Source organism: Alligator sinensis, unplaced genomic scaffold (assembly GCF_000455745.1).
Source record: "Alligator sinensis unplaced genomic scaffold, ASM45574v1 scaffold870_1, whole genome shotgun sequence".
NCBI lineage: Eukaryota > Metazoa > Chordata > Crocodylia > Alligatoridae > Alligator > Alligator sinensis.
Genome location: NW_005842326.1, coordinates 1413178 through 1424572, shown reverse-complemented (window position 1 = coordinate 1424572; position 11395 = coordinate 1413178). Strand labels below are relative to the sequence as shown.

Genomic DNA, 11395 nt, shown 5'->3' with positions numbered 1-11395 from the left:
TTTCCCCCCCCCCCCCACCCACCCATATTATGTTTTGATTCTCTGTACTTTGACCTTCAAAGAGTTCTGTCAGCCGTAACCCTGATATGTCAGGTCAGTGTGGATTCTAAAAGCAGCAGTCCTTGAATGATGTGTCCAGTCCCTAGTAGTAGATAGTATTAGCATCAGTCATGCTTTTTGTATTGGTGACAAAAATGGTTTGGGCTCTTCTGGCAACAGTTGAACACTGTGGCCCATTGTTGACAACCCCAACTTCAGGATTAGGACTCCCTGTGCAACCTTGATTTGCCACCTTGACTACACACTTTATGATATAATCTCCAGTTAAACAATTGAATGCTGCTTCTACTGAGCCACTACCTTATTCATGGCAGAAGATGGAGCAGTTCTGGGGATGAATTATGGTTGTCTATTTTTTAGGAATCTATTGTGTATAGGGCCACCCCTGTCCCATATGTTACAGAAGTTGGAAGATGCATAGTGAATAAAGTGCTGGATTGCAGAAAGAGAAAGGATTATGGACACATAGTTTAAGATAGGACAGAGCTAACCCATGCCAGCAACATACCAATGAACCAGGATAAACAGAACTACAGAGATTACTAGAAAACCAGCTATCATCTTTTTCCTTTTTATAGGACCCCTATGTTGACTGTTACACGATGTCCTCTATTAAGGAGAAGCTAGGTTATGACAGGGAGTCTCTTATTGGACTAGCAGTTCTTCTTGGTTGTGATTATCTTCCTAAGGTAAGGAAGCTGCAGATCAATTGCTGTTCACCATAAGCCAGTGGCTTATTTTTCTGGATGGTATAGTAAGAAAGACTTGAGCATGAATGATTACCAGGGATCATGGTTTTCTTTGTTTAAAAATTGTAAATTCTCTCATTTAAAAAAATAAAATCCGCAATTAAAATGGTGTGTGTGTATGTGTGTGTGTGTATGCAAATATCAATTGAACAGCATGTTTTATAGATATACAGTATAACCTCATAAATCCGGAATTCTTGAAAATCCAGCCCTTTTTAAAAATACGCTAAATCGGAGAGTAGTGGCGGTTTGTTGTGGTGCTGCTCTGGGACCAGAGTGGTGGCTGGTAGCAGCAGCCACCACGTGCAAGCTTCCCCCTGTGGACACGGTACAGGAAGCTTGCACACAGTGGTGGCCACCGCCATCCACCACCCTGCTCCATGTGTGGCCGCTACTCCGGGACCAGTCGCCACCCCCCCAGCACCTGGACACGAGGAAGCTTGCATAAGGCTAGTGCCACCATCCACCACCCCACACCGCTGCTCTGTGTGCAAGTGCTGCTCCGGGACCAGCTCCTGCTACCCTTCCCCACTGCTCTATGACCAGCCACCGTTCCAGTTTTGAAAATTCTGGATTTTTGAATTTCTGGCAGTTTCTCAGTCCTGAGCATGCTGGATTTATGAGGTTATGCTGTATTTACCATTTTAAAGGCATTTAGAAGCCTACCAGTGCCTTGATCACTATAATAAAATAAATTCTAAGTATCTATGAATTTTGATATTTGTTTTTGTGTCTTTTATCATGGAAAATCCCCCTGCCCCCTTTGCTCCCCAGGACAGAGGTCCAGGCCTCTCAGTCCCAAACCATAGCCCTCTATCTCTGCTGGTGGGGGGACCCCAACTTCCAGGGCTACAGGGCCAGGGACCTGGATCCACACCCCCCTACCCCCTGCAGCAGTGCCTGAGCCCTGGCTACCGACAGTGAGATGCAGCAGCTGGTGCAGTGGAGCAGAGTACGAAGTCTGGCTCCCCCTCCCACAAGGGCGGCAGAGCTGGAGCGGAGCCCATGGTGGGGTTTGGAGCGGATGTTGGCTTGGGCTCCCCACCCTGCTGCCATCCCCTCAAGACCTCCAGGGCCCAGTGGGCAGGACCCGGCAGAGCGTGGCCAGGTGAGGAAACTCATTGCCACTGCTAGGAGCCCCATGCTGCTGTGGTGAGGCACCCCTTGCCTGCCTAGCAGCAGCAGGGGGCACAACTCTGCTGCCACCCCCACTACTGCTGGAAGGGCAAGGGGTGTTTCACCAGGGTGATATGGGACTCCCAACAGCAAGGAGCTTCCCCACCCTGCCCCGCTGTACCCTGACATGCTGGGTCCCGCCCACTGGGCTGCAGAGGCCCTGGGGGGAAGGCAGCCAGGAGGGAAGCACAAGTCCATAGTGGGCAGCCCGTGTCCACCCCCTCCCTGCACACAAACCAACAGGGCACGTACCCCCCATGGCAGAAATGCTACTGTCTGTGTCCCTCTACAGAAATCTGTCTCTGCCATCGTGAGAGTCTGGTGCTGAATTCCTCAGGGCAGGGGATCTGCCTCCCTGCCTACATGACAAAAGCCTGGTGCCTCAGAGGCGGATGTAGGAGAGCTGGCATATGTTCTCCAAAGCATATTAAATCTTCAAAGCTCATGCTTAATATATTAGATCACATTGTTAGTCCATGCTATGTCTGAAATCATGCTAGTACCAAGCTTGTTTAAAATTTTGGAATACTGTTATATGGTTTTGGCAGGCACAATTGATATGAGAAGTTCCTTGTCCACACTTTTTGGAGAAATCTGTAATACGTGTTTCTGACCATAGTTGATGATTAGGGGTGCACCAATAAAGATTTTCTGGGCCAATACTGATGGCTGATTATTAACCAGCCATATAAGCCAGTACCGGTCCGTTTGCTGATATGCAGTCCGGTAACTTGGAGAGCAGTGTCCAGCTGGTAAGTCTGTTGGGGGAAAGGGGTGGGGAGGGGCAGATCAAGGCCCCCCCTGGTGAGGGAGGGAGGAAGTGGGGCTGGGGCAGAGGCAGGCGCTGCACAGCCAGAGCAGGGTGCAGGATGGAGCCATGGCTCTATCCAAGGGTGGGGCGGGAAGAAAAGGGGGATGGTTCCTGCCACTGTGTGCACCCCGGCTGGGGGAGGCATGGGGGCATATCCCCGCTTGATCTGTGCATGTGGCAAAGGTGGATTATTTTGGTGCTTTCAGGGCTGGAGGCTCTTCCAGCCTGTTTCCAGTGGGGGTGCTGGGCCTGGTCTGCACTCAGGGCTGGTGGGGGGTGGAGAGGGTGGTGGTTGCACTGGGAAGGGGGCTTGGGTGATTTTTTTTGGGGGGGTAGCTCCCCCCTATAGCTCTTTCTAGCCCAGCCCTCTGCCAGCAAGAGGCTGACACTGCCTTGGCCCTGAGCCTGCAGCAGCAACCCACCCTTGCCCTGTTGAAAGATCTGAGGGTCACATGCCCCCCATACCTCCCCCAGGATGCATACAGCAGAGGGACCCACTCCCTGGACAAGCTGCAGTTCTGTCCCACGTCCTGCCCCCACTGTGCATCATATGCCCCAGTCCTAGCCCCACTCCCTCTCCCTCCCTCACCGTGGGGGCCTTGATCTGCTCTCCCCCATGCCCCTTCCCTCCACAGACTTATCAGCTGGATGCTGCTCTCCAAGCTGCTGGGCTGCACTCCTGGCCGTGTGCATGCTGTGGCTGCGCACATGCATGCGGCATTTCTGGGTGACATTGACCACATCAGCCAAACAAAGCCGATTGCCAATAATGTTATTTGTCCTTTTATTGGTGCCAATCCGATATGGACCAGTGTATCAGTGCATCTCTATAGTTGATGGCATAGTTCTAAATGCAGTTTGGCCGCGACCCAGTTATAATGGGATTGTCTTAAAAAACATGTCTTTATATGGAAAATAGAGAGTCAGTTGTTTCACTGTGAAGAGCTATGGAAAAGCCTAATTGGTGCACTGGATTTGTGTGTAGTGTACATTCTAATGTTTCTTTGAAAATGTTGCTAGAATACATGTATTGTCTGTCAGCTGCAAAGGAAGTTAAGCGAACTGAAAATATTTACTTGTCTCAATATAGCAAAAGCTTTAACTTCAGCTCAGCTTTCTTTACGCATTTCTGCATACTTTGTCAATCACTTCACTATGAAGTAGTTAAGTCTTCCTGGAACTGGATTAATTTGTAATTCAGTTTACCACATTAAAATTAAGTCTGCCACTCCCATGCACTTGAATTATTTTAAATTTTTGTGTCTCCTTTTAAGCTGCTGAAATCCTGATGTTGAGAGTGTACTCAGGAGCAATGCAGAGACACATTCTTAAAATAGAGGGGAGCAGTAGGCAGTACATCTCTGAAAAGTGTTAAATACTTATACTGATACTTAGGACAGTGACTACTGCCAGATATAGGGGTTTTTAAAGGAACACTGTCTGTATGAATAATCTGAAACTAAGAAACCCAATTCACCTTTTTAAGACAAGTATGTCATCAAAACAACGGAAAATAGGAAGGAAGGTTGGTTTTGTTCTCAAGATGATGTTTGGAAGCTTTTGGGTGGTTCTCCAGAATCTTATTTGCTTTTTCTCTCTACTGTTTGTAAATATCTGACTGCTTCCTCATTTGTTTCTATTTGTTTTTCTGCTAGTTTTACTAGTGACACCCTTGCTATTAGCGGGGGGGAACATTCCTGTGAACTGTCACAACAATGGTGTATGAATGTGCTTTCAGCTAACTGTAAAAGGCATTGAAAAAATTAAAATTGATTGTGTGTCCTCATTTTACACTATCAGTCATTGAAATTGTTGCCTTTGGTGGCTTAATATGCTACCCTTCCCAACAGAAGGTTCAGGATGGCTTACAATAGAAGACAAAATAATTTTTATAAATTAGATAAAATATTAAATAAGATATATATGGTACAATAGAAACTTCCCAAAGAACTTAACTTTGCTTCCTAAATGCTTATCCAAATAAAAAGGCCCCGCAGTGCTCCTAGAAGATGCTCAGGCTCTGGCAACAAGGGGGAGGAAGTTTGAGAATGACCTACCATATATTTTGCCAAGTGATCTTGTTGCACTGATGATACTTGTAGGAGGTTGTTCTCAGCTGACCTCATGGATTAAAGTGGGACATAAGGTAGAAGACAGTCCCTTAAGTACATAGGTCCTAGATCATTCAAACCTTATAGGTCAAAGCCAGCACCTTGAATAGGGCATAGAAAGCTATCAGGAGCCGGTGCCGACTCTGGAGCACTGGAGTAATTGTCTCCTGGCACCTATCCCTGTCTGAAAGCAGGCCATTGCATTCTGCACCAGATATAGCATGTGAAAGGTCATCAGCACCATTCCCACATAGAGTGCATTGCAGTAGCCTAGCTTTGAGGTTATGAAAGTGGGGACAAAGGTGGCAAAATCTGACTGGCAAAATCTGACTGAAAGAAAGGGTTGCAGCCTTTAATCAGGTGATGTTTCTGGCCATCGCTATGACCTGAAGATTCAGGAGCAGCAAGAGGATCCAGGAGAACCCCAAGGATGTGAACCTGAGTGAAAAGGAAAGGCTAAACCCCATTCGTGATGTATGTCCCTGTCCCCCAACAAGTCATGAGGTTTGCCAAACAGCCATCACCTTTGTCTTGTATAAATTCAGCTTCAATTGGTTCACCTACTTCGTGGTGGGGCATTGGATAAGGACTGAGACAGTGTGAATCAGATCAGATGGGGTTGGGGGTGGGGCAGGGTCATCAGCATTTAAAGTTGCATTGTTATATAATTAAATCTAATGCATAACAATATTTTACATTTCTGTAAATTTTAAAACATGTCATGTTTTCCTCTCTCTAAAAGGGAGTTCCAGGAGTTGGAAAAGAGCAGGCATTAAAGTTACTTGAGACTTTACAAGGTCAAAGTTTACTGCAAAGGTAAAGTTTACCTTTTATATCTTGAAATATTTTAATTTTATTGGAACATAAGAGTTATCATACATTTTGAGTTTGACACTCTTACCCACACTTTAGTTTCCAAAAAAAAGTATCAAAAATGTAATATGAATAAATGTATGTGTACAAATGATGCATTCTGCCATGTAATTTTTTGAATTGCTTAAAACTGTATTGCTTCCTAGTCACTGATCCTGCAAAAAGTTGTAAATGTGTGTGGGATCCAACATATGAAAAATATCAGAGTCCTTTTTTATCAAGACCTTGGATATTAATATTTTCTTGTATGAATATTGTCTTAATGTGTGTCAAGCTAGAAATGCCAGTAACCTGACACGATACCAAAAAGAACATTTTATAGCAAGCAAACTGTAATGGAAAACTGTTTACTTCTAAAAGTGAATGAATACATGTTGTGATAATTTTGTTTCTGCGGGGGGAGAAGGACAGGGACATTGAATATGTAATTTTTGTATACATGTTCTGTACAGTATAACACTTGCACATTTAGAATATCTTTATTTTAGGTTTAATCAGTGGAAAGAGCAGTTTCAGTGTGGTGATACTCCATCTTTAGCTGTTAAAAAGGTGACTCATTGTTCTGTGTGTCGTCATCCAGGTCAGTGTATTTTTAAATATAACTAATGTGCTTGTGTCTATATATCCCCACACATTCAGTTTCTGAAACATGCTTTATTTCATTCTTCATTATTATTAGGATCACATAAGGAACATGAGCGCAGTGGATGTAAACTCTGTGGAAGTGTTATGTACTGTGAACCCCATGATGTTGAGTTCTGCTGCCCCTGCGAATGGCATCATTCAGAGCAAGAGAAGAAGGCAAACATGGTGGAGGACAATATCAAAAAGTAGGAATATCTTTAAAAAACAGTTAATCCATATTGCTTTCAGGTGCAGGGTAAGCATGCAAGTCTTGCATCATGCCCTTTTCTGTCCTGTTTCTAATGCATATATTTCACTTGTAGAAAAGCGAGAAGTTGTGAAGACTTTCCATTTTATGAGGTAACTAATAAGCCTGCTAAATGTTCTTTTTGAAGCACTAAATTGAAATTTCCTCTGATTTTCTTTAAATTACCCTCTTTTTTTCTTTTGCTTTCTTTCAAGGTTATCCAAGAATTTCTTGTCAACAAGAATAAATTGAGTAAGATAATGGAGTGGCAAAGGCCGAATTTATTAACTTTTCAGGTACAGAACAAAATACTGAAAATTTAACACTCTTATTTTTAATTTAGTAGTAAGCAACACACTTGACAATATAGATTTTAATTAGCTTTTATTTAAAGTAAGAATAAAGGAACCTGGTCACAACCTTAAATATACATGAGATCATAGGAACTGAGTATGTGGGGGCCCACGGGCCCTGGCCCCCCTTGGGATGAGGCCCTGAAATGGGAACATCAAGTTCCGGTCCTGGGCTGCATGACTCCGGAACAGCATTTGTCCCAGATTCCTGGTATCATGAAGGGACCCAGGTTTTCCATTCACTGTGGAAAAACATTGGAAACAGCAGGTTTCCCCTTGCAGGCTGGGAGAGTCCCAGCCTGCAAGAGGCTAGGGGGAATGGGACGCAGGGGGCACCATGTGCATGCACGGGCAGTGCGTAGGGGGTGCACATGGGTGCATGTGCACCCCCTGAGTGTGGCAGTGCCCCCCCTACAAAAAAAACGTGCGGGCGGTTGCTGCTTGCCGCGTGTCTGCGAGTGGTCTGCAATCCCTGCTGGCCGATGCTGCTGGGAGTGGCCGTGGGTGGTCACCGACCCTTGGTCAGCGCTCGCCACTCCCCTCTGACAACATTCAGGAACTGCCCTAAGTGAAATTGACTGTAAGTAAAAATAAAACTGTCTAGACACATTTCATTTTCAGGTTCAGAATTTCTAATGGCAATAAAAAGTTTAAATAAAGTAATTTGATTTTTAATATGTCAGTATTATTAAGCTAATATTGTTAGGAATCAAAGGTAGGATTTGCTTATATGCCTTAATTTGATAGCATCCCACATGGGCAATTTGTAAGATCTTAGTACTGAGCAGCATGTAGCATTCTGCTAAATAGGAATGGAGGCAGAAAGATCCATGGAACAAGAACATGATGGGGAGGAATGAGAATTTTGCTGGAAGTCATAAAGTAATAGAAAAAATATGCAAGTAAAGAAAAAGTAGGGATAACAGGCAGAAGACATGAGACTTCTCAAGAAAAAAAGGTAAGGATTTGATGGCAACTGCAGTAGTGTGGTACAATTGCCCTGGGTTAGAGGCGTCCACCTTGTGTGCTGTTAACTATTCTACTGAAAACCCTTACCTTTCAGGCACTGCAGGGATAAAGCTGCCACCAGGGGGAAAGTGTGGTAACGTTAATGTGTTAATCCATTGCAATGTGTGTTAAGATGCTAGAAACCACTTGACTTTCAATAAACCTGTATGGGTGTGGATAGACACAACAGAACAGTTAAATGCAGTTTAAAACGTAGGTGTCCAACTGTACAAGCCAGCTGAGAATGGTTCAAATCTTCTGAACGGTTTCAAAAGCAGACCTGAATAATCCAGTATTATTTTGAACCAGTATTCTGTGAAAAGATTCAGTATTACACATGGGCATCAAACTTTCTGTGTCTGGTGTCTGAATGGTCCTCCAGGCATCCCAAACCCTGCATGGAAGCTGACTGCTCTGGTACACAGCCAGATCTCTAGTGCTTCCACCTCTATTTCCTGCACTTAACCACAGTGTCCCTCTCCATCACTTTTAAAAAGCTGGTCAGTTTCCTTCTGTTGGTGGCAATTGACCAACGTTCTACATATCCCAAGCTTATTTGGGGTGGCATGTAGGAGTAGTTAGGTTGAAGGGTTTCCTGGACCCTTGATTCTGGGTGCTGAGGGCTTAGGGACAACTCTCTGCTGCTTTTAAAGAGCTGGTCAACTTTGGTGGTGGCAGAGTCTTTGGGAAAGCCACCAGAGTCCCTGGGCACACAGAAACAGGGTTTAGAACCATATCTTTAGAAGTGGTAAACATCCTTCCCCCAGGCACAGAAGCAAGGGTTGAAGCAACACCTCCACCCCCAAATCAGTCTGGGATGTACTGAACACAACACTGGTCAGTTTCCAGGAATTGAAATCAATTCATGCCTCCCACTCTTTTTTCACTCAACCCCCTGTAAAATGCAGACACCTAGGCATTACCAGCCAGGGTACCATGACAGATTTTGTAGGGGGCAAAAATAGGTCTTCATTGAACGCAATGTTAGTTAGAAGGGCAAGCAGAATATTGCACAGTCGCAGCCCCGAGTGGTGGTTTGATGACACTGCAATACCTAAAGGGTGACCAACCTATTTCAAACGCTTAGCAGTGTACATGTGGACACCTCTGACCTAGGACAACTGTGAACCGCCTTCTAGTTAGTGAGATTGGAATGGCTCAAATGTTATGTCTGTTCATGCCCTATGATTCTTGATGTTGTGTCACTTCTCTGATTCTTAAATCCATAACTTTGAACTGTTGAGCTAGCCTGAATACTCACAGCCTACTAATTACTCCTCATCTATACATTAATCAAACTCAAGGACATGTTAACTCATTTCTAGTGAAACAAAAGGCAACATTATTAGCTGGAAAAAGGTTACTTTAAAGTGTATTTCTTTGAAAACTCTGGCTAACACACTTGAAAGGAATCATTTTTGTAGAAAAATGTAGGATGCTAATCTCTGAATAGATTAGCCCTTTCTGCCTCAAGCAGATCTTGATCTTCTCCAGCCTGATGTAGAATTCTAATTACCAAAATCACCCAGAGCAATGATGTGACTATGTAGGTTCTGCTTCCTTAAAAACTCAGGTCACATGGATTCTGTTTTGGTGTGGAGGTAAGATCACATCCTGAGGAAAAAGTTTAGGGTGTACCTTCTCCGGGCAGGCAATAATTTGTTTTGATGATCCACATTCTGAGACTAATGACATTGTTTATGAGACTGGTATATAGCTGATGAAGTACTTCAGGAACAGCATGGTATGACACAAACATATGCATGAGAAGTAGGGAAGAATAATATGCAGTTCTCAAGCTCCCTAATGGCATTGACCTGAATCTGATGAGAAAATGTTTAGTAGTCCTTCAGTCCAGCTGCTGCCATCTCACAGCTGCTCCTGTAGTTCACAGTTGATGGGTCTTATAAATCTGCCCCAAGATAGATGTCCATTGTTCTATCTATCTATCTTTTTTTTTTTTTGCAATGGCAGGTCATTAGTATCTTACCATAAGATGGAAGTTATACTGATGTACAAAATGTAAGATATGGTATTTAGTAAGTCGCTTTTTGACAGTTGTATGCAGAGAAGACCAATAGCAATGAATAAAAATTAAAGCATACTAAAAGTATATTTTTACATTTAATAGACATTTGCTTTTGAAAAGATGGAATGGACCAGACATTATGCTTGTAAGAAACTGCTAGCACTGTTGACACACTATGATATGGTCAAAAGAAAGTCTGGACAAACAGATTCAAATCAGCTGCAAGCAATACGGTAAGCTTCTTGAATTCACTCTTTTTTTTTTTTTTTTTTTTTTTTTCTCTCTCTATTCTATTATTAATGAAAATTAATAGATCTTTTTCACCCCTGCTCTCAACCATATATTACCTCCTAGATAAAGGAAAGAGTTTAAATCAAGAGCTGAATATCTAACTACTGCTCCACAGGAACATGTGTACATTCCCTTCAGTGCTAGTTAAAAGGTCCTGACCTTTTTTGCACCGTTCCTCTACAATAGCCCCATCTATTTTGGTGAGACTACATTCGAGATTTAGCATTTTGTAGAGGTGCACATACATTGGTCCATATGGTATCTGCACTGATTAAAAGGAAAATTGAAATTATTGGCAATTGGCTATTTTGGCTGATGCGGGCAATAATGTCACAGATAAATGCCACATGCACGTGCGCAGCTGCAGCATGCACGTAGCCAGGAGTACAGCCCAGCAGCATGGAAAGCAGTGCCTGGCCAGTAAGTCTGTGGGGGTGGGGGGCAGATCGAGGCCTCCATGGTGAAGATGGGGCAAGAGTAGGCACTGCCCAGCCAAGGCCTGGCCCAGGACAGAGCCGCAGATAGCTTGCCGGGAGGGGGGGAGGGGGCAGCTTCTGCTGCTGTGCACATCCCTGGGGGAGGCGTGGGGGGCATGTGCCCCCCAGATTTGTGCATGGGGTGAGAATGGGTTAGGGATGCACCAGCCTCTTCCTGGGCTGGAGCTGAGCTCTGGGAGGGGGCCTACAGGGTGGCTACAGCGAGTTTTGGGATGGCTGCAATCCCACCTGTAACCCTCCCTCCCAGTGCTGCTGCCACCACCTGCCCTGAGCGCAGGCCCGGCCCAGGCCCTCCCACCAGGAAGAGGCTGCAGCAGGCATCCAGCTCTCGCCCTGCACACACATCCGAGGGGCGCATGCCTCCTGTGCCTCCTCCTAGTGGGTGCCCAGCATGAGGAGCTGCCCCCCTCCCCACCCCGCCACCTCCATGCTCTCCGGACGAGCTGCCTGCAGCTCCATCCTGCGCCCTGCCCCAGCTGGGCAGTGCTTGCCCCTGCCCCACTTCCTCCCTCGGTCCGTCTGTCCCTCCCTCCTTCATTGTGTGGTCCTTGATCTGACCCCCCCCA

The 11395-nt window shown here is 45.0% G+C and overlaps 1 protein-coding gene across 2 annotated transcripts in view; it reads left to right on the top strand.

Annotated features, from left to right (window-relative positions):
• The window catches only part of GEN1 (GEN1, Holliday junction 5' flap endonuclease), a 40525-nt gene that overhangs the window by 21116 nt on the left and 8014 nt on the right, over window positions 1-11395 (top strand). For both annotated transcript variants that reach the window (XM_006028578.2, XM_025210011.1), the window contains 7 exons: window positions 639-749; window positions 5650-5723; window positions 6269-6360; window positions 6460-6610; window positions 6728-6764; window positions 6867-6947; window positions 10144-10274. In XM_006028578.2, coding sequence (XP_006028640.1) covers window positions 639-749; window positions 5650-5723; window positions 6269-6360; window positions 6460-6610; window positions 6728-6764; window positions 6867-6947; window positions 10144-10274 — 677 coding nt within the window. The remainder of the gene's footprint in view (window positions 1-638; window positions 750-5649; window positions 5724-6268; window positions 6361-6459; window positions 6611-6727; window positions 6765-6866; window positions 6948-10143; window positions 10275-11395) is intronic.